This window comes from Tetrao urogallus, assembly GCF_951394365.1.
Source record: "Tetrao urogallus genome assembly, chromosome: 9".
NCBI lineage: Eukaryota > Metazoa > Chordata > Aves > Galliformes > Phasianidae > Tetrao > Tetrao urogallus.
Genome location: NC_136822.1, coordinates 5766205 through 5789711, shown reverse-complemented (window position 1 = coordinate 5789711; position 23507 = coordinate 5766205). Strand labels below are relative to the sequence as shown.

General features: G+C 36.9%; 1 protein-coding gene across 2 annotated transcripts in view; it reads right to left on the bottom strand.

Moving 5' to 3' along the window:
* Window positions 1-23507, bottom strand: part of CLSTN2 (calsyntenin 2) — a gene marked incomplete at both ends in the record, with an annotated part of 291900 nt that overhangs the window by 35262 nt on the left and 233131 nt on the right. For both annotated transcript variants that reach the window (XM_079539494.1, XM_079539493.1), the window contains 3 exons: window positions 13653-13774; window positions 14083-14331; window positions 16959-17144. In XM_079539494.1, the coding sequence (XP_079395620.1) occupies window positions 13653-13774; window positions 14083-14331; window positions 16959-17144 (557 nt within the window). The remainder of the gene's footprint in view (window positions 1-13652; window positions 13775-14082; window positions 14332-16958; window positions 17145-23507) is intronic.

The following is a 23507-nucleotide window of genomic DNA, read 5'->3' as shown; positions in this document are numbered from 1 at the left end:
AACACTATTTTAGTGTTTGTGGCTAGATTTCACTCAGGGACTGTAATTCACTCACATACTGTAATTCACGTCCTATACAAATACAATATGCTGAATGTAAAAACAAATTTATAAAACAGATTAAGTATACACAGGGATAAGGAAAAAAAAAAAAAAAAACAAAAAAAACCAAAAAAAAACCTATAAAATGATCATACAACAGTATGTATTCTTCAGGTGAGATACCAGAAAGTAGTATGTCCATACACAGTTAAATAAAATTAACTCTAGCCAGCAGTTTTTCTGTGTAGCAGAAAGTGAATGTACATTCTGATTTAGCCTGTCCATTGCTATCAAGGCCATAAGCTCCATACAATAGTACAAGTGTAGATATCTCTAAAAGTCCATACAAAGTCCATACCGTGTATAGTGCAGGAACTGTGTGCACAATAACAGACAATTTTGGTTGTATGACCTTTTATCTTCTCATCCTCCTCCTGAACAATGAAACTGAGATCAGAATTGTGTTTGTGTGTAGAGCAAAGGAAGAATGTTTGATAAATTAATGATTGATATCTGTATATTATAGTAATTTCTCAGAATTTGCTTTACTTCCCAGAGGCTTGTGATTATTTTGTATAGTTTGCTATTAATGTTCGTTGTAGAACCACCAAGCATAAGATACTTTACATTATTTCACAGGAAAGAAATTGACTTGTGTTTTTTGCTCAATCCTCTTTTATGCTATGAACAAAAATAACATGGGATAGCTGAGTTTTTGATAACTTTATCAATATACATAAAGAAAACTTTATGTAAATGAAATTCATGTAAATGCTTTCCTCCTACCTTGGATAATATGTAACAGACAGGGATGTTAATGGGGGAGAGGATGGAAGTATAACTACAACATAAAAGTTGCTCTTATTTTTGGAAATATTATTGGGTTTGCCTTTTATTTAAAAAAAAAAACAAAACAAACAAAAACAAAAACAAAAAAAAAAAACAGAAAGAAAGAAATTGCAAGAATATTTGCCAAAAATTAGATATGCAACTCTATCTCTTCTCTTCTGTACGTACAGATAATATACAGGAGATTTCTATCTGCTGCTGTGATTTCATTTTTCTCCTATATTTACTCTTACTCTTTAAGTAGACAAAGCTTCTTCTGAATCTTAACCTTTGAGTATTAGTTTTTCATTTACTACTTTTCATTCCCTCATATTTTAGCTTTAGATTCTGAAGCCCCTGTAAAGGTTTGTATACCTATGTTTCCCAGTGATGATTAAACATGCCTGAAGGATGCAAAGATGATGCACATCTTCATGTGCAAATGTGAGAAATCACATTTACACTCCAACTCTTGTAGCAAAATCACAGTTGGATTTATTACAATAGAACAGGCAATTCTCCGGGGCAAGCAGACTATCAAACAGCATGAGGCTGTGTGCTCCCCTCAGGTGCACAGCAGCATCCACCTAGATAGCAATCCCACTGCTGCTTAGGTTAAAAGAACAGCATTACTGGCAGTACAAATTAATAATTACCTTCCTTAAACTAGTATATTCATTGTGCATTCCCAGAGCAGAATGAAAAATTCCTTTTTAAAAAATGTATTATTGAAAAAAAAATACATAAAAGATTTAAAGTCGGCTTTTTTTTTTCCTGGTTAACTAACAAAAAATTATCTACTTCCTGATTTTTGAATTTCAGGCATGGGGTTGAGGTGCCAGTGTTACATTAAGTCAAAAGGTTCATACTCTGCTAATTTAATCATTGTTCCTAATGTCAATCAATACGTATGATACATCAGTTGACTGGATAATCCAGTGTAAGTCTTTCATTTAGTTTTCTAAGATAACTGAAACAACCAGCTAAGCTGAAATTTGGAAATCATGGCAATAACATGAAAACTATTTGAATTCTTGCTGATTGATTCTATTTGAAAATAAAACTGTGAAAAATACCCTGTACGTGCCTTTAGCACTGACTGCAGAACACACATCAGTTCTATTAAACTCCTACTTCAGTGTTACATAAATGAATATTGTAAAATACCCTTAACCTAATGAAATACCTGAACATTTTTGCTCTTAGCAGAGGTATTCTGAAATAGGAAATTAATGGACAGGACTTCTAAAGTTATGAAATTCAAGGATGGGTTTCTGCATACAAACATTATCAGTAGCAATTCCAGATATAATGCGCTTTTTTATACTGAAGCTTAAAAGCAGTGCTTCCCCAGCTTGGAACTCAGATGTTTGTAACAGAATATGATATATTTAGTGTGAAAATTTAAGGAAATATTTTTTATCTTTCCATTATTTCTCCTCTCAAATGCTTATCCTTCCCTTCAAATTTTCAAGCAAAATATAGTACTTCATACCCTTAACTCAAGAGTGAATCCAAATCCAGTGACCTAAGCAGAGATACTTCAATGAAAAACAGTCTGAGACCACTTATCCAAGAAAAAAAATGCCATGCAGGCTATGTATCCATTTATAACAAGAACAATAGTCAGCTCTGGAAAAAATCTGAGTCCACAATTAATTGGTGTAAAAAATAAAATTGAAATAGAAAAGTATCTACTTACAATAATATAATCACTATGATTGGGAAACAACTAAGCAAGACCCTGGGCTCTCACTAAATGCTTCAAAAAATGCAGTAAAATTCTTCAGTGTCTTGAATACTATTAATTCTCCATTGTGACTGATACTGGCTTGAAAGAACTGTGCCCTATCATCATCCAACTTTTTGTGTATTTTTAATAATGAGTGAATAAACTGGAGTTGATAGGATATTTATTGGCTGCTGCAAGGATACTTAAAAAATCAGAAGGTATGCTATAATACAATAATGAGACATATTGCATCAGATGTGTCATAGCGATGACATTTTTGGAACGTGATGTAGGAATTTTATGACTTAAGTAGAAAAAAATCACGGCCAACAAGCCACCAATAAAAATATTACAGCTATCAATAGTAATACTAAAGCATGTTAATGTATTTCCAGAAATTATGATCCAATAAAGTTGAAATTTTCAATATTAAAGTTGCTGTAGCAACAATGAAATTTCTGCTCTACTCTAAGCCTCCAACCTGCAGTGCTGTGTTCAGCTCTGGGGCACCCAGCACAAGAAGGGCATGGAGCTGTGTGAGTGGGTCCAGGAGAGGCTACGAGGATGCTCAGAGGGCGGAGCACCTCTCCTATGGAGACAGACTGAAAGCTGGGGTTGGTCAGCCTGGAGAAGTGAGGGGTCTGAGGAGGCCTTACAGAGGCCTTTCAGTGCTTAAAGGGGGTTACAGGAAAGCCGGGGAGGGACTCTACCAGAAGTGTAGTGACAGAACAAGAGGTAATGGCTGTAAACTGGAAGACGGTAGGTTTATATCAGGCATAAAAAATAAATTCTTTGCTTGAAGGGCATTAAAGAACTCTAACAGGCTGCCAGAAAAGCTGCAGATGTCCCATTCCTGCAAATGATAGAAGGCCAGGATGAATGGGGCCATGGGCAGCCTGAACTAGTGGGAGGTGTCCTTGCCCATGGCAGAGTGTCGGAACAAGACAGGCTTTAGGGTCCCTTCCAACCAAAACCATTCTATGACTCCCTGATCCCAAAATCCAAATGAGGTTCCTGCTACTGCCTGCCAAGAAAGATTTTGTAGCCTTCATTTCCTATCCACAAAGAATATGTGGCCCCAAAGTAAAACATGCTTTTAAGACATGAAATTATTCATACAAAAGGATTCCCATTTTCTACTTCCATACTTCTGAAATACAAATGGATTTACAATCATTTTTAACATAAGATTCTAGTTGACGTTAAATTTTGCAGCTTTGTTTCCTAGCTCTATTGTACTCTGGCAGCAGTCACAGATCCAGGCACATTTTGAAGACTTTATTTCTAATTGGTGGCATTGAATTCACAAACTGTCCTATTATCCAGACCCTATTTAAAAGCTGCTGGCATTCTCTTTACTCTTAAAGAGCTTATGTGGGTTCTGCAGAATGGCCAAGATTTATATTCCCAGCAGTAGCTGAAATTGAAAAGAACAGGGCAGATTTACATCAACAGAGGCATTGGCTTGCATGTCTTGCAGATGTTTAATGCAGCTCTCAGGAACATTTTACTTTCTTCAGCAAATAAGCCCACCATTACAGTAATAGCTCAATATGGCCGACAGACATCAATTCCCCTGAAATCTTGAAGAATTGTTTCTTAAATCTATTTCATAAGACAGCCAATATGCTAAAAAAAGCCGAGCTCTTCGTGAAAAGTGAAATTGATCTTTTTTCAAAATCGTGTAAATCGTACACATTTGTTTTACCTATCAACAGTCGTTCCAAAATACACCCCAGAGTTGTGTAAATCGAAGAACAGTTTTTGATTATGTAGAGAAGAGGTACAGTGAGGACTGACAAATCCACAGTAGAGGTCTCCTGCAGTCTTAGGTGTGGAGTTGTTAGTACGGTCATTTTCCATAACAAATTACCAACATAAATTTCATTAATTATCAGCCATAATAATATATATTTTTAAAATATTAGACATTAAGTGAGGAGCTGGATGAAGGAATTTTAGGACAACATTTAAAGTTCATCTCTCTACGCAAAGGTTGTACCATGTATATCTAAAACAGAAGAAGAAAATAGAATTTAACGAGTGAAGCATAAAAAGAGATTACTAGAGTAAGTTCTTCCATTTTAATGCACATTTCAGTAGCAAAAACTTTAGTTTTTGTAAGCTTTGGTATCCTAGTCCAAAACCAAGTTGGATTTATGAAAAAAATACAGAGTGATTTCCATTCTATTCGGTAACTGTGATAGACTGAGTTAATTTTAATTGTGTGCTCTCCTTTAATAATGTGCTCTCCTATTTTATGTCATTTGCCAAAATTCCACATTATTAATATTATCCTCTCCTCAAAACGAGCACCTCTTCTTGGGCTGTACTTTTGCCCACTGCCATTTGTTCTGCTTTGCGTACTGGCCAGGAAAGGTTTCACTGTAACACCACACTTTTTCTTACTGCCTACTAAGCACTATTCCACAAGACGAAAATCCATTAGCCTCACAGAAATGCATGACCTGAGGTCTTTCTTTGAACACAGTCGTCAACGTGGCAGAATAAACAGATGTGCATCCCAAGGCCTAGTGTATTTCAATATTTAATTATTTAATAACTTCCTGAAACTCATGTATTATATCTAGCATTCTCAGAGCAAAATGAAAAATTCTTTTGCTTTTTTTTTCCTCCCCATCACCGTGTGATAGAAAACTGCCATTTTCTATCAGAAGACAAAGTATTTTGCTTTTGAATAAGAACATTGCTATACAGTGTACGTTAACAGTTGCACTGTGACAATACTGCAGTCAAGTAGGTGTTTGGAAACTGCAGTTTGTACACAAAGTGTGAGCTGCTTTTCTAGCCTTAAAACCTGTACTGTGCAATACTTATATTCACAATAGGTTTAAAAATATGGATGGCTTAATTACAGCCTTAAATGGTGAGACTGTTTTATCATACTGACAGAAACAGCACACGAAAGGCCTGATTATTCCTGTAAATGCAGTATGTCTTTATGCTGTCATGTTGTAATTTCAATGTGTCTTAATAAATTAGATCCATAGTTTGTTCACAATTAAATAATTCTATTATAATCAAGTTTGTTGCTAAATTGCATCAAGCAAACCTGTCAGTTCAGTAACACTTTATGGCTACAGTTAGTGCACTGTGTTTATTTTTTAACTATGAAAAACTGCTTTAACTGCTCAGTTGCAGTTTTTTATGTAATGGTTCATTAAAAGCACGCATTTCTAGGCTTTTCTATTGCCAAGAAATCAAAATGTGGAAAGTAAAGCAATCAAAAACCAGTACTTCCAGAACTGCAGATTTCCAGAAACCATGGCACCAAAGTAGGAATAAGCAGCTGATGCCCACAGATAAATCACTTCATATTTATCTCTTAATGTGCATTGTGAAGATGTTGGTACCAACTTTGTGAAGTTCTTCAAGCACCTTTCTGAATGCTCCAACGTCATCCTGCTTTACTTGAAAGATAAGCCACTCAGCAGTCCTAGTAAAATCACCCAAGTAACAACAGATTTTGCTCATGGGCAACTTTTTCTAAACAGTTATGCATGTTTTATAAAAACTCTGGTGGCATAATTGATAAATCACAGTGCACAATATAAATATTAATAACTCATAAGTAAGAAAACAAATGTGCCTGTTCACTTTCAAGGTAATTCAATTCAGATCTTAATTGGGAATTTTTGTTTTAGGTTTCCTTTTGGTTTCAGAGTTCCCAGAGTATTGCAGAAAACTAGGCAATTTAACAGCCCTTAATCCAGCTTTCTAGATGTATTTAAAAACTCTCTATGGACATTTTCACTCTGCGAGAAATTCAGCTGACATGGGGCCATTCCCAAGGTAAGCTTTAAGTCAGTAATACTCATTTCATGGTGCTACAACAGCCTGGCTCATCTTAAGTCTTTGGAAAAGAGCAAGCTAGTATGAACAACCTTCAAAATAATATTCCATGATAATGAAAGTATCACGGTGCATTAAAATGAAAAACATAATGTGGAATACATAGAAACATATATCAATAATTTTAAGAAAATGCAATTAGTTAAATTGTAAAATACTTTCTGTGGGCAGTTCAGTTTCTCCTTAACGGATACAGAAAGTTTACAGAGGCACAGAGCAGTCACTGCATTTCACACTGTACTACAGAAATCATTAACGCACAAATCTAGGTCGATTTATAGAAAATACTTCAGAGCCAGGCTAAAGGAATATTTGCATGTCATAAAGCAAGTTCTTGCCAGCCACTGTGTTTTGTTTTTCAATATTTTGTTATTGCCAATGATAGCACAGTTGCAATAAAAACATATCTCTACCATGCTCCTATGAGCTGGAATCTCAAAGAGTTTTTTCAGCATTTGTCAGCATCGCTGACTCATCCTTATGCTAACAAAGGCTGTTTTGAAAAACAGCCTGATGCTGAACAGAAAATTATCAAAATAGCACTTAAAGATGGAAAATGGCAAATAAGTCATCTTAAATAAGACAGAGTTAAAATGTAAAAGACTCGAGGTGCTGCAGAAGTTTTTTGAGTCCTGGAATGATTTCATCCTAATTGCTAAATTAACATGATTCATTTACCATTTCTCTCTTACTGGCTCCGATGTAAGTTTGCAGCTTTCTTTCTTTAGTCTTATCAAAGCTGTTTGTATGCATAGATCAGTGCAGGTTTGCATACCAGTTTTAAGGAAGTTTAGAGCATGAAGAACTCTTCTGGACTTCAAACAAAGATGGACAATAAAACTCCACAATAAAATAAGTTAACTTTCAGCAGGCATAATGTTAAAAAGTATGGGACTGACAAGCCTTGGGTTCTATACATATAAGTGAAGTACACAGCACATAGTGATGGCAAAAGCTTGCATCTTCCTCTCCCACTTAACTCTCCAGGACAGAGACAACTATGCACTTCCCATAAATATTCATTTGTTTTCTTTCTTTCTGAGCCAGTCGAGAAGGAGGACACTTATGGCTCTCATAATGTAAATGATTGTCTTCTCAGAACTAGATGTACACAGATAAACAATTTTGAAAAGTCAGCATATGAGAAGTTTTCACTCATAACTGCTGTAACTCAGCAGAAACAGCTAATTTAACTTAAGACAAGGTGCAGGGTCCAAATCCCTTTCACTTTGCTTTCTTATCACAAAATTATGTGTTTTTTTTTCAACAATTAGCTCCTGCTCTGTCATGTCCTTTCATGATGTTTTAAAAAGTAAATGGCAATGAAGTGCTTCACTGAACAGTACTGCTTTCTACAGGTAGAAGACCCCACTATATGTGGTCGGTGAATTAAATGAAAGTGCAGCCCTACCTCGCACCTTCAGCATGTCTCTGTATGTGCTGAGACAGAATGCATCATATTTGTATTTATCTAAATAACCTGCTTTCTCTATTTCCTATTATGGAAGTAATTGTATGAGGTTTTTCCACAATGAAAAACACTGCAGGCTTATTTTGGATTATTCAAAGCAATTTATCTCATCTTAAAAGAGAAACAGTGACTGTCTGTCTCTTTTGCTGATTTAGAATGACTCTGAACCATGCAGTGCAATCCTTGTTTTTTAAGGGAATCAATAGTGATTTTGCTTGTGGGCTGAAAGACAATCTTCAGAATGATAACATGGATATAAAACAATATAATTCTCATTGCAAACAAAAATAAGTTCATTAAAAATGTGGATACTTGGCTAAGATCCTTTCCCCTCTCAAAGAAATATTCCCATTCTGACTCAAAAGAAGGCAAAAGACCTCTTGGCTTGATTGTCCTTCAGCATCAGATCAAGTAACATAACATCCATAGTACATAGAGTGTGAAAGACACTGTGAATTGGCCTGCATAATGTTATGTTTTCCACTCTTAACCAATGGCTTGTATGCCTTGGTTCATTATTCAAAGTATTATTTGGATTTAGTCCCATGAAGGCTAGAGAGAACAGTCACACAGAAGATGAGGGACAGGGTTCTCAATCTACTGACCTGAAATAAAGAGGGCAGTTACTGCAAAAATTTGATGATCAAGAGTTTCTCCCGAGGATGACAATGAGGAAAGGAGCACGCATTCAAACCTTTTCAATAGAGTTGTTAGCAGAGCTCAGGAATATTTTTGCATTGATAGGAAAAGAATTGAGACGACCTGATCTTTCGTTTGCTTGGTTTTTGTATCTCTCAGGAGAAATTCTGCCAGTGTTAAAATCATTCTCCCACTAACTTCAACAGTGCTCAATTTCTGAAATGCTGAATCTCATTACACGTTGATCTCTTTTGCAATTCTGGTATGCACGCATCAAGGAAATTGACAAAAGCTAGACAGAGCACTAGTGGCTGAAAGGAAACACGATCAAGGGCGTGAGTTAAGAATTGCACCAACTCCCCATTTTTCCTAGCCTGCTGTAAGGCTGCGGAAATCAGAAAGCCCAGAGCTGAACCAGAACCATACCACATGCGGTTATCTCCGGCGTGCCTGAGGAGGCTGTGCAACACAGCCATTTTCTGAAAACCTGTCATGTGCCCGTAAGATGAGTGCCAGGAAAGAATGAGTACATAAAGAACCCTAAAGATCAATCACCACAGACTTGAAGAAGATTAAAAAAATCACCAAAGTATATTTCGTGTGTTATTCTTTGATGGCCCAAATTTATATTTGGCTACCTAAATTGTCCACTTTTAGCACACCTATTCCTACTCACTCGAGAAAATTAGATACTGGTTTAGGTGCCTTTTACTGACTTTGTTGACAAAGCCTCTTGTAATAGGTACTATGCCATGAATGTAAGTATGAGAAATTGGGGGGAGGGAAGGGGAATCAGTTTCTTCCACTCCACCTTTCCTCCTATTTCTTAAAACAAAGGCACTTTCAGTTCAAAGTCTGTTAGCTCTTATTAATACTTTCTTAACGGTTTAATAGTAAAGGGACACATACACACAGGCCTATGCACACTCTGCACAATAAGCAAGAAATTTCCTCACTGAAGTCCATCTGCTTTAGCATAGCAATTAAGGCTGGAAACCTTTAAAGTCACACTGAAAATAAATTCTCCAGAACTACCTTGGTCACCAGAGCTATGTGGAAGATTCAGACACTTGCTGTGCATTACAGTTACGGCTGCATTGCATCTCAGAGCTTCAGAGGCACTGCTCATGTGTAGGTATATAAAATGGGACACAACCTCTTGTATTCGGCCAAGAACAGAGACTGCAACTTAGGTTTGTGCCACTCTTCCACATCACAGAGATGTGATCTAAAGAATTAAATTTGGAATGGTAATAAAGTCACATTCCTGGCCAGTGCCAGGAAAGAATGAGTAGTTTTGTGGGCTAGGTAAAGCCCAAAGCAGCTGGTATAATAAATTTTACTACTCTGCTGTAACAATGATAAATGATTTCACTGGTTTATGCTTCACCCTATTCCAAGGTCACAAGATTCCTCTCAGAAAAACAAGCCATGAATTGTTGTTGCCATCATAAAGCGAACTCAGCAATGAAGTATGCTGCCACATTTTCCTCTGCTCTAGCTGTGCTTTGTACCAACCATTGAGCTGCCTTCCACAGTTATGTATGCAACCTGATCTGTAGCACTGCATATCAGTGCATTGCAGACTGTGAGAAAACATCCAACAGTTAGCTACAGCCTAATTCCCATTCTTTTCTTAAAAACAAACAAACAAAAACCCAACAAGAGCAGTTAATTTACTTTTGAAAATCTAGCCTTTACTTCTTTCCCTTTTGAGATCAAGGAGATTTTACTGGAATGCTGTCCAAATGGCTCTTGAATATCTCCACAGAAGGTGACGCCACAACTGCTCTGGGCGACCTGTTCCAGTGCCCCATCGCCCTTACCATAAAGGAGTTCTTATGCATGTTTGTAACTTCCCATGTTCAAGTTTTAGGCCACTGCTCCTTGTCCTATTACTACACACTACTCAAAAGAGCCTGGTCTCATCCATCTGCCTGCCACCTCCCTTTAGATATCTGTAAACATTAAAGAATAAAAATGAAGAGTATGCATAGCTCGTCAGTAACATCAATGCTACTCTATTTCCAGTGTAAGGCTAATCACACACAATAATCAACTTGATAATGAAACACAGAATCACAAAGCATCCTCAGTTAGAAGGGACTCACAATGATCATCAGGGCCAACTGCTGGCTCTGCACAGGACCACCCAAACCCGAACCCTATGTCTGAGAGTGGTATCCAAACTCTCCAGCAGCTCAGGGCCATGCCCACCACCCTCTGGAGAAGAACCTTTCCCTAACCCCTACCTGACACAGCTCCATCCCGTTCTCTGCTGGCTCAGATTCAACTTGCTGTCAAGCAGAACACCTAGATTCCCTTATGTTGGGCTGCTCTCCTGCCTCTTGTCCCCCAGTCTGTACATATATTCTGAGCTGTCCCATCCCAGGTGCCAATTTGGCACTTGCACTTGTTCAACTTCATGTAGCTGGTGATTGCCCACATTTGTCAAGGTCTTTCTGCAAGGACTCAACCCTTGGGGAGACAACAGCTCATGCAGTTTAGTGTTGACCTCAAACTTAGCACATTCTCGAGTCCTGCATTCAGACAGATCAAGCCTTTCCTTCACAGATTTAGCACTTAGTCCTGTAGAAGGGAGTGTAGTCTAGAAGGTTTAAAGAACATCACTGACTTTTTTTAATCTTGCTTTCTAAATTTCTAAAATACCAAATAAAACCACAGGAACCAAAGAGGGCTTATACATCTCTTGTTTATGCCATCAACAAATGCACTTAAGTGTCTTTTTCTGGTTGGACTTGGGAGGTGGCTGACATTGCAGAGCATCATGTGGGTACACAGCTACTCCCCTGCAGAAACCATGCTATTGAAATCATGGGGCATTTGCAAGAAATGGAAAAAAAAAACAAGAAGAGACTGCTATGAGTTGTACTATAGCAGCTTTGGTCCTGCCCTATGAGAATCTTTTCCATTTATTAGGAAGTCAGATCATATTAGAGATGCAATTAATTGCCAAAACATGAGCTTTATCTTACTGACACACAAACGCATACGACAGCTTGGTTAGAATGTATATTGTAGTTCAATTTTATTTGTACTTTGGAGTTCACATAAGAGAATGTTTCGTGAATAGGCTCATGAAAAAGTTACTCTCAAAAAATTCCCTACTGAAAGAATCAATTATTTATAAAATGCCACACTTAAAGCATGGTATACTTCCACCTCAAGTAGTTCAGGATATACTGTCTATTTTGTGATATAAGAAGGAAAAATAGAATCAGAAAGATACTAGCATTTCACTACTTTCTGATTTATATCTTTATTAAAAACAACAACAAACCAACTCTGGAAATGATATGGAGAAACTAAAGTGCGAATGAATTGAATTGAATGAAGTGCAGATGGTAACATTAGATGAAAAAGTTCTTTCACATGCTCAGATACATCCCCTGAAAATGGAAAATTCTTCTTGACAGTCCATTTTCCAATGCTTCATCATGGCTAAGTTACAAGAGTTACACATAAACTTCTTTTACTGAGTGGACACAGTTACTCTCCCATTCTAAAGATACAGCAGAGAAACTGACTGCATTCAGCTTTCCAAGTCCAAATACAGTCATTCCAAAAGTAATGCCTCCTATTTATCTCCATGAAAACTACAACAAAGAGCACAATAACACTATTTGATAGAGAAAATTCTCAGCTACAAAACACTTTTCTTCAACAGAGCCACTACCATTAGCTATGCATTTTCAGCAGTGATAAACAAGCCTGCATGGCTGTAGTCTGACCTTCACGTTGCTCTCACCACTGCTCACATCCACTGTTTAGTCTCCATAAACCTTCAGCAAGCATTGATATATGCCAATAGGTGCAATTTTTTCAGCATGCAGAAATTCAGTGTCACCCCTTTGCTTCATAAACACTTCCCATGTCAGACACCATTTTGTCAGACTGCCTCTCTGCTGCCATCTGTCACATGGCAGCAAAATGCAACGGAATACTGTTGGGAAAGTACAATCCCTACTGCCATACTGTCAACATCTGCCGCTGACATCATGGACCAACATCATCGAACAGGAAGCATTACTTTTGAAGTCAATCTCACATTTTACATAAACTTTATAGTACCATTGATGATTTTAGACCTTTACTATAAAGCCATTTGAAATTCATCTTAGCACTCAGAACAGTATCTTCTGAGCTGACACTGGTTACTTGAGACTGTTAGTCTTAAGTATGATATAATTCAAATGTATCCCTTTCTAGGCACCAAGATTTCATATCACATACAGCAGAAACTGTTTCCAAACTGGTTAATGGATATGAAAAGCAAGTACTATGATCATCCCATGGTTTATCACCACATTCTTCTGATAATCAAGACACAAATGGACTTTTAATAGGCATTCTGAAGGTAAATTAGCAAAGCTACCACTCCTATATCTACATCTTTGATACAGTGTGGGCCAAAATACATGAATAAGCTTGCTTATGTAAAATACCAACTTGATGAGATGTGTCTTCTTTTATTCAAATAATTCCTATCTTGTTTAAAATTGATAAATATTTCAAAGACAACTCTTATCTCTTTAATAATAATTTCCTTTCAATATACTCTTCATAAAAATGAGAAATTACAGCATAGCAGATGAAAGTGAAAATCCACACATTAGACTTAAAAAATATTAAAAATTGCTTCCCACATGTCAGCATACTCTGTAGTGAAAAAGACTTCTATCACTTCCATTATGCTGATACAGCAGATTGATTTTTTTTTTTTAAATGTTAAATGGAAAACTTCTATGGAACTACACGTAATGTCATGACTCCAAGATTCTCCACTAACAATGGATATAAACCTCTACTTAGTGTTTAATATGATTCCACTAAAGAACTTACTGAAATGAATGATTCAGCCAAGCTAACTAATTTAACTTCCTCTGTGGAGCCCAGTAAAGTCTCACAACAGTTGGAATTTCAAACGTAACTGAAGAAGTCTTCTGATTTCCCCAAACAATTGCATCAGTATTTGAGTTGTTCTCTACGATTCTAAAGCAGGTGGATATATGGGTGGGTTACAGATAAGAAAAAAGCCACAAGTACCTGATCCAGTTTCCAGTGGAACTCTGCAGGGCGGAAGGTGTCAGCCTGATCAAAGTCTTTACGCAGCAGAAACACTAATCGGCAGTTGTGCACGTACAAGGCATAGTGATGCCGGTTCATCTCTGAAAGAGGTGCGGGAAGATTAGTGAGCTGAACTATCGTCAACACTTTTGTTTAGGTTGCAGTGTTTCAAAGCAGTACACAGCTAAAAGATAAAAAACCCAACAAATCAAAATTGTGTTTTTTCCAATATTGTGCATCATTATGGTTCTAGTGAAAGCTATCTAATATCTCCCAGAACTACGCCATATTCATTTTATGGAAGCATTATGTCCAAGTTAATAAACAAGACCCAAATCAATATTCAACTTAACTACTTATAGAGCTTCACCAAATATTTTATGCCTTTCTCCTCAACAGAAAGACTCACCTGTCTTGTCAGAGTTGCAGAGAATAGTCTCCTTCTCAGCTCTTAGTCCTGGGCTAGGTCCATGTTTCATCCACAAAGAGATGGTGAATTGATCAGTTAAATTCTTTGGGACTATTCCATCTGGGATTTTGGCTCCTTGTTTTCCATCAAATTTAAAAATCATGTCATTATTATCCATGAGAAGCCCAGCCGTCCAGTTAGTTGTTGCACTGGGAGATGGTAAGAGATCAATGGCACCTGAGGATGCTCCTGCAAACGGCATGTAATTAATAGCACAATGAGAGACTAATGAAAAGGCTGTACAGATGAATTTACTGTGGGTGTGGGGCCTGATTCACATGTTTATATTATTTTCACATCCCAAATGGTCCTGCAAGCTTCACTGTCCAATTACATGCACATTATTTAGTAGCAAGCATGCTAAACCAGTAAAAGCAGTAGATGAAACATACTGCACAGTCATTAGTGACATTTCTTCAGTTATTTCAAGAAGCGCTAAGACTAAAACAAAGTTCTATACTTCCAACAGAAAGGCTTCACATCCTCTTTGCTGTCTGCACAGAGATATGTAGTACATGGGGGTGATGTATTGCCAAATTCAGTACAGTGGATATGAATGTAGAACAAGTGCCCTAATGTCCAACAGACAGCAATGGATTCTTGTATTGTTGGTATGAATATCATTGCATACAGAATATTCACTGTATAATTAGTATCACTTTAATGCTGGATTGTGTCAGGGTGCAGTAGCTCCATGTATTCTTGCCTAATGATAAATACAGGACTTCAGTGGTACTCAGAACTCAGATTAGCCCCTCTCCAGAATGTAAATCATTAGTAAGTGGTCCCTAGTTAAATGCATTTATTTGTTAGAATTAACTGTGGGGGGGGGAAACCCTTGAGTCTGTCACACATTGTTATTTATTATTGTTAGATGACAAAGTAAAAAAACACTTCCTAAAATGCTTTGAGGCACAATACTAATAGGTCCTTGACTTTAAATGATTTGGTTGCAATTTAATCAGTAAAACTGCCCACCCTTTACTGTCAAAAGTAAGTACGCATTACTGAATTACTGAAAGGCAGAGATGAACAATCAGTCACATAAAAGTAAGTGAATTTTAATGCATGGCCTTCAGCACCTGAATCTTCTGCATTTCTAACTGACTAATCAAGAACTGACCACAGGATTTATAAACTGGATCCTCAGTTACAGAGAGACAATCTTGCTTTTTACATGGCACAAACAAATACTTGTCTCTGATCATTCAATTCTGCACTCTCTGCAATCACACAATACTTCACTGATGAAAAAAATTCAGGGTTTTCTTCCTTCACTAAGAATTTATTTATCCAACCATAAGATAAAATAAGATCATTTCTAGAAGAAAGCTGTTTTCCATAAATAATTTATTTAACTTGCTTTCATAAGATTACCTATTCTCTCTATAGTAAGGATGGCAACAAAAGCCAAGCATCGAAATGTAAATCTTTCCAAATGCAATTCTGGTATAAAGTCCACTTTCATTTTAACCTTTTTATCAAAGTCCTATTATCAATTTCTACCTTGCCTATACTTCTCTATGAAGAAATGGAAACCTTGGACAAAGAAAATGCTCTTTCATCAGTAAGACTTTCCCCACTTCCTTTACATATACTTTTTACATTCTATTTTTTCAACTGCTTTACATCCCATTCCTTCACAGATATGCTAAGCTAAAACTGGAAGTTCAGCAGTATAGTTAGATTCTGTCCACTAGCTCATACACTGCCTGCAGCTACTACAATGCCATTGTCAAACCTGTGGAAATGTACTGACCATTCTGTTTTTAACCTATTTAGGCCTATACATGGTACAGCCAGCTACTGAATTAAAGTTTGACATTGGGGGAAAATCCAGTTTATTCAGTAGAAAAATAGAAAAACTTGAAATTCAAGGTGCTAGTCCTTAAGTGTTAGCAGGTAAAGTAATGTTAATAAGGAGCTGCTCAGAGTGTTCATGCCATTTGCAGTACAGGTCTGTAACAGGCATAAAGCAATGTTCTTTTTGCTACCAACATTAAGTTCTTAAAGTCAGCGAAAGCACTTGACTTAAGCTATAATGTATTTATTTTTATTTAGAACACTAACATTTTATGAAATCCAGTTCAGGGTCTGATCTCATAGCTTTGTTCAACCTCTTAATTTTAACACCATGAATGTGATGATGCATACAAATGGTAATGGGCTTTCTCTCTTTTTTTTTCTTAGGACCTTAGTTGGACAGAGATACAGGATTAAACTAAGCAATTTTCAGATTGAAAATATTTTGACATTATGTGAATTCTGTTATTCATGTTTGCCTCTTTTCTCAGTCTCCACAAGTGTTTCTTAAATACTTTCCCTCAAATGATTGCCCATAATTTCCTTTATTTTTGTTTGCTTTTGCTCTGGCACAGTACTTAGCAGCAGAGCAGAAAGCTGAGTGAGTAAGACTTAAAACACAAGATAGATTCAATTATGAAATCCTATGGTCTTCTTTTGATGGCCAGTTTATATGTGAAATCTCAATATACTGTCACAAAAACAGAATTAGTACCAAAGGAAAAAAAAAAAGTGAAAGACGTAGGATAAGAAAATAGGAAAAAATAAAGAAAGGAAGAGCAGGAGTTGAATAAAAGAAGTAATAGTGAAGCAGGAAAAAGGCATGAAAAAAAAAGTGAAAATAAATAGAAGTGAATAGGGCGCTAATTAATCATCAGTTCCTTGATTTTTGTTGCTACAATCAAAGATGGACCAGCTGAGCTAAAAGCAAATATTGCATGCTTACAAGTCACAAGGATTTGGCACTTTTTCCGTAAAAAGATTGTTATATTGACTGACAGCCATGTTCATACCACATAGTTTCTGCAGAGATTTTTCTGAGTAGGTTTCACGATCACAGCCCTTTCCAATATAGTTGGTCTGCAATTCAATTGTTGTATGTATTGATGAAACTGGCCCATCACACGTTTCTAGATGAATACTGGGAAACAACGGTATGCTGCCAGAACCAGGCTTGTATTCAATACGTTTGTTCCAATCTGGAAAAGTACAACAACAAAAAATTCAAGAGAGATTAAAAATGGGAAAGGAATTATGTAATTTTAGATGACATACTGCTATCAAATGCCCCTGGCTAAGACAAAAAACATTTCTTTTGCTAATATCCTATAAATTTCGTTTTGCCTCACCATTAAGCTCTATTAAGTAATACCACTAAATCACACAAACACAAGTTACATATTCTGACATAGCTCTAATCAGTCTGGGTCTCCAATGTCCATGCCAATATGACATCCTGCAAGCTAGCTCTACTGAGATGAAGCTGTTGGCTTCACTGAATTTGGTTAGATTTCATAGTTTAAGATAAGAAATATCTCCAAGGACCTGCAAGAGGCATCAGTCTTACTGGACTGTGTCCAAAAGCTAATATAACATGTCTATAGTGCTACCTGTTGTCTTTCAATTTTGTTAAGCATCCATGACTGAAAGTTGCACCTCAAAAGACTACTCATGCATTCAGCTAGGTCTGGCCAAGCTCAGCTTGTGCAGATGTTTCACAGCCGATAAAACGTTGAACAATCACCTGCCTTAGGCCACCTGGACATGGTATACATACCCCTGTTTCTCAACTGAAGCATTCAATTTTTTAAATCCAATTAACTACAACTTGCTTCAGAGAAATCCTAAACAAGCATCATTAGTTAAAAACATGAATTTTTGGCTATTTCCTGTTCATATTTTTCAGCCAACTGTAGCCAGCCTACTAAAGAACATAAATGACAGTGCCACCCTAATACAGAGATGTAAACAATTATTTTGAAGTCACAAAACTATTCATCTTTGCTACCAGAGTGTACCATCTGTGTACCTGTAAAATTTCCCACCAGAATTACTTTTGCATACATAGTTAAAGTTCCTCTATTTTTAGTCCTAGGTAAAAGAGGAGTCTATAAATGGAAAAAAAACCCACAACAACTAGGTCCTGGCAGTCAATTAAATCTCTTAAAGCAAATGTACAGAGACAAATCTCTATGAATTCAGTAAGTGAAAAAGTTTGGTGTTTTTCAAGAGACTTAGTTTTCAGAAAGTTTGAAGAAGAGTGCTCTATAAATGCCATAACTAAATCTGGCAGTTTTCAGGCAAAAACTTTGAAATGCAGAGCAATTGCTAGCCCAGAGTACAGACAAAAAAGATGATATGCTGACAATCTGCATCTGCATTGGGACTCTCAGATTTTCTTTGTGGCTTTTAATACAAATGGTGATGACAAAGCATTTTGCTTCTATGAGGAAGCTGAGACTTCAAAGAACATTCTGTAGATATTAGCACTATTTTTATTAGAATTTTTAGGACATCCCTGACTAAAAGACTACTATGCTATGAATACTTTATTGCCTGTGCATATACCGGCTGAGCTATTGTAGTACTAATTTATAGGTAGTAATATTCCATATAGAGTGAGATTTGATCTGCACTGTTGCATACATTTCTCTTTACTGTCAACGTAGACAGTTCCCATTGAATTTCAAGAACCATAACATATATCATTACAACAACAGATTTATCTTTCTAACCCATTTTCGAAAGTTGAAATTAACATTTCTGCAATCAAAAAGGAGCAGGAAATTATTTCAAATACTTAAGGTAAAAACAAAACAGCTTGTTTTGAACATACGCTAATAATGTAAGAATTAACAAGAATTATTGCTTTTTCTAATCTCTTATTCACTAGTAAAGCATTATATTCCTCACCAATAAGAAAAATAATAGCAAATCTGTATCTCAGCAGCTTTCAGATTTCAGACACTTTCTTGTTTCTCCATTATAACTAATTAACTGGCTCTCATGCAAAATATTATTGGGAAATGTAACTAAATTACTCACTGTAACTTATCTACATGCAAATGCACATGCAACTGCAGATACATGAAGAATGCTTTATATAAAATACAATAAATAAAACGCTTCAACTCATATGGAAGAATAATGGTACTCTATTACTGCTACATGGGCGTCCCTTGAATTGGAAGAGTTGTTTCATTTCCCAGTATTACCTTTCTACTTGTTAAAAATGATGACTTGTGACCAGGAATCGTAAGCCCTGAATGTTCTAAATTACCTGCATTTTTCTCAGCTCTAAATTGTAAAACATCAACTACACTTGAGCTGATGTCTTTGTACCTTGGTTTCCTGCAGCATCACAGATCGATCCAAAATCCTAAGTCTCACTTGAACGTCTTTCACTGATGGAAAGAGGCTTCAGCGTATATTTACGAAGACAGCCAAGGACTACCCCAAACCACACACAAAGCCTTACCAGGCAGGCATGGGGCAATACCTGGGATACCTTAAAGTTAGTAACACCTTTGCAACTGTCTTATTTATATAGCAACTGCCCCCTAGCATTTCAGTGTCCCAGAGGCACTGAGCTTGAGGCCAGCGTCTTCTGTGTCTGACTACTAGTGAAGTTAGTAGCGTTAAAAAGGGCATAGAGTCAGAACTAGCAAAAAGAAACCAGTGGCAGTGTGAAGAGATTTTTTTTTTTTTTTTTTTTTTTAAATGAGAAAAAAGGATTTGCGAGAAAGACTCAATCTTTCATTTTAACATTGAATGTGGCAAAGTTGGTCATTTTATTTTCTCCTAAAACTGCATCCTCTCTTGGATACATTCAAAAGACCAGCACCTTCCCCTCAGGAATGTTGTGGCAATTTTTCAGTTCCTCTAGAATTGATTCAGAGGAAGAACCTTATGTAACCTAAGTCTGCAAAGACTGAATTTCAGAACAGGTATTTTGAACTGGATCTTAAAATGTGACTCACATCCATGCTTTTCAAACAGGCAGAAGTATCCCCATCTGAAACAGCAGGTTGTGCTTGATTAACTAAACTCAAACAGTATTGTTTCTCCTTTGGCACAAACTAATGTACAGCATTACCACATTACAGTACAAATTTAGGGAGGTAAACACTGACTCCCCAGTGTGGGGGGAAGGGGAAAGCCAATGGGAAAAACTTGATTAAAATCAGCCCTGCTTAGCCTGGCAAAAGACAGTCTTCACTTGGATTTTTTTACTCAACAGGCCTTACAGAATTCTCTATAGAGAAGGCAAAAATGGGTTACTCTGAAAAAGCAAAGCTTGTGGAACACAGGGAATCCATCTAGCAAGGATCCTTATGAATCTACCTTGGGATTACTTGACTTCTCTACTCCTGATCTTGACTATACTAATTACTGTTGCTGATGAAGAAACTGGAAGGTAATCCTACACTGAAAGTCAATGTGGGAACAGAATATACTGAGCACAGGACAAGATGACCTTGGTAACGTTAAAGAAACGTTGCTTTGTGGTTATGATACAAGGTACCAGTTCGTCGTCAGGAACTTCTTCAGTAAACTTGTGCATCAGTAGGAAAAGAAGGAAACATGGAAAAAGAGCTAATTCCTTTAGATTAATAGTACACCCGTGAACCACCAGTCTGATATAGCCAGGCAAAAAAAGAGTAAAAGACATAAAAAAAAAAAAAAACACCACTTATCTGGAACATTCATGTGTATTTAACCATAAGACATAAGCAGAATTAGCTGAGGAAGTGCAGTTCTAGCCTAAAAATGAGGTTGAAACAGATCTGTCTGCTTTGTCTAAGTATGTCTGGTAGGTAAACAGCAGAACCATGCCAGAACAAGTAGTGAAAAGGAGTATGAACTCACATAACCTGTGAGCCCCACGACTAGAGCTACTCAGCAATTCAATTAATTTTCAAATGTCTAGAAAAGATGAGACTAGGTATTCTACTAAAGACTGTGATTCAATTTAACAGCTCAGTGTGAGCATTTCATTATAATTACCCTAGCTTAATGACACATACACAGCAGCTCCAAGATTAGAGTAGCATAAAGTCATAAAGCAATAACTTTCATTTCAAAAAAAATGGGCAAATATCTACAGCTAAAACAACACAAGCATTACATTTTAAACTGCCAGGTGCATGCATGGAATGAGATTGGAAGTCAATTTATATTTACTGAAGAAAACATTTAGTTGTGATGGCTTTTTTTGTTGTATTTTTTTATTTTAGTTTTTAAAGTTGTTCCTCAGGACTAGGAAGTTTTCTGATTTTATTCTGTGAGGTTTCTGTACCTGACCAGCCTCTTTCATGCAAAGTCTACTATAAATAGTATGTGAAGTATGTGTACCCACAAATGTTCTAACATCCCTCTGCTACTAAAAGAGAAGGTCCTGCCCTTCTCTGAACAAAAGATTATATTTCAGCAGGAGAAGCAAGCTGATGTGACCTTCATATGGTCTCTGAATGACTAGCTCACCTCAAAGAGATTATAGGAATGTGCCTTTGGTGGCAGAAAAGCCATAGTTCACCACCTTAATAAACCACACATGCCTTACAAATGGAACACACAATATCTTTATAAAAATTTCTGACAAGAGAAGTATCAATCTATTAGGTAATTTAATGGAAGTTTCTACTTCCAAAGTACTTTTTAGTAAACACCAAAAACAAAGTGAAATTGAGGATGTTTAAGGAACGTGTTACTCTGCTAAAATATATTGTGCACAAAACTCAAATAATCAGGTACAGCTTTTGTTCTGTTGTCTTTGCTATATATTGACCTCCCCAAGATAGCCACTTGGGACTGACTGGGCTGGGCACTGGCTGGTGTAATGTAACAAATTTCATGGATGGAACAAAAACTGAGAAAACCAAAAACCAACCTAAAGCCATCATTCAGTGGTAATAATTAGCAACAGATAAGTTACCTAAAACAGAATTGTGAACAAATAAACTCTGAGAGTAAATAAATCAACATTGTGATCAACAACAATTAAACATATAATATTTATAATCAATTACAAACTAATTTGCTACCACGCTCTGGTCAGATCTGCTGTTATCTCAACCCTTTGTTGGCCCCATGCTGAGTGAGAAAACAGACAGCTGTGGTTTCATCTGGCAGGCAGCTCAGCACCACACAGCCATTCACCCGCTCTCCCTCCCCAGAGGGATGGGGGAGAGAATTGGGGAAAAAAAAAAATAGAACATGAGAGTTCAAATTATGACAGCTGTTATAGGAAAACAAACAGAAGGAGAAATGAAAAGAATGCACAAAGCTAGTGATAATGCAGTGCAATTGCTCTCCACTAGCTGATCAATGTCCAGCTGAATCCTGAGCAGCCTCCAACCCCCTCCCGCCAACTCCTGTGATCTGGGATGTCCCTTTGGCCACCTTTGGACAGCCGTCCTGGCTGTGTCCCATCACAACATTTTCTACACCACCAACTCCTCTCTGGCAGACAGCACAGGAAACTGGGAAGTTCTTGACGTAACGCAACTACTACTCAGCAACACCTGAAACACTGCTGTGCTATCAACGTTATTCTCCTCCTAAATCCAAAGCGCAGCACCGTATCAGCTACAGAGACTCCATCCTTGCCACAACCAGGACACTTATTCAACCTTTCCCTGTCTGTTTTGGAAAAGCCAGAATCCTCCCACACTTTCTTGAGACATCCTGTCGTTTGTTTTAGGGGAGGTTTTTGTTTTTTTTTTTTTGTTGTGCCTCCCTTTGTTTGTGCATTTTATGCCATTATAACTACATTTCATCTGAAATCAGTAAGTTTTAGGAACAACCTGACCTCAATTCTGGCTTCACTTCCAGTAATTGAGCTAAACTTCAAAAATCTCAAAGTATAGATTAGGTTGTTATATTACTCTGCTCTTTATTTATTTATTTATTTATTGTGGTTAAACTCTTCTTCTATGCTTTTCTGGTACATTATTTAGCACATTGTCTTATTTCATTTATTTCTGCTAACCCAACTGTGGGAGAATGATTCCTTGAGTTTCATGGAACTGGTCCTACAAGTAATGAAAGATAATTCACTATTATGGTATTATTAACAGGTTAAATGAACATGATCTAAGTTACAAATTTATGATTCTTATTTCACCTATGACCTGATGCTTTTTATAAAAGTGCTATACATGTATTTATTTCTGTGTTGCAACACTTTTCTTTCTCCTGAACTGATTTAGACAGCTATAGCTTTATAGTAGTCAATATCAATATGACAGTAAAAGTACTGCAGCAAAAACAATCGTTCTGGAAGTGAATCAAAAAATGCACACTGATGCAAAAACTATATGGTGTCTGCTCTGTGTCAACAGAACAGGGAAACAAAAGTAGAGCCTAAGAGGAACAGCTAGAAACACCTAGAATGTGCAGAAATCTGTTGCTTAAAAAAACCTGCAAACGCATAGATGTGAAGCTGAAATTATCTATCACTACCTTTCCTCAACAGCAGTCTCCATTGTTACTTGGGTAGTAAGTGCTCACCTGGGCAATCAGCAACTGGTTGAAGTTTAACAAGAGCAAGTGCCACATTC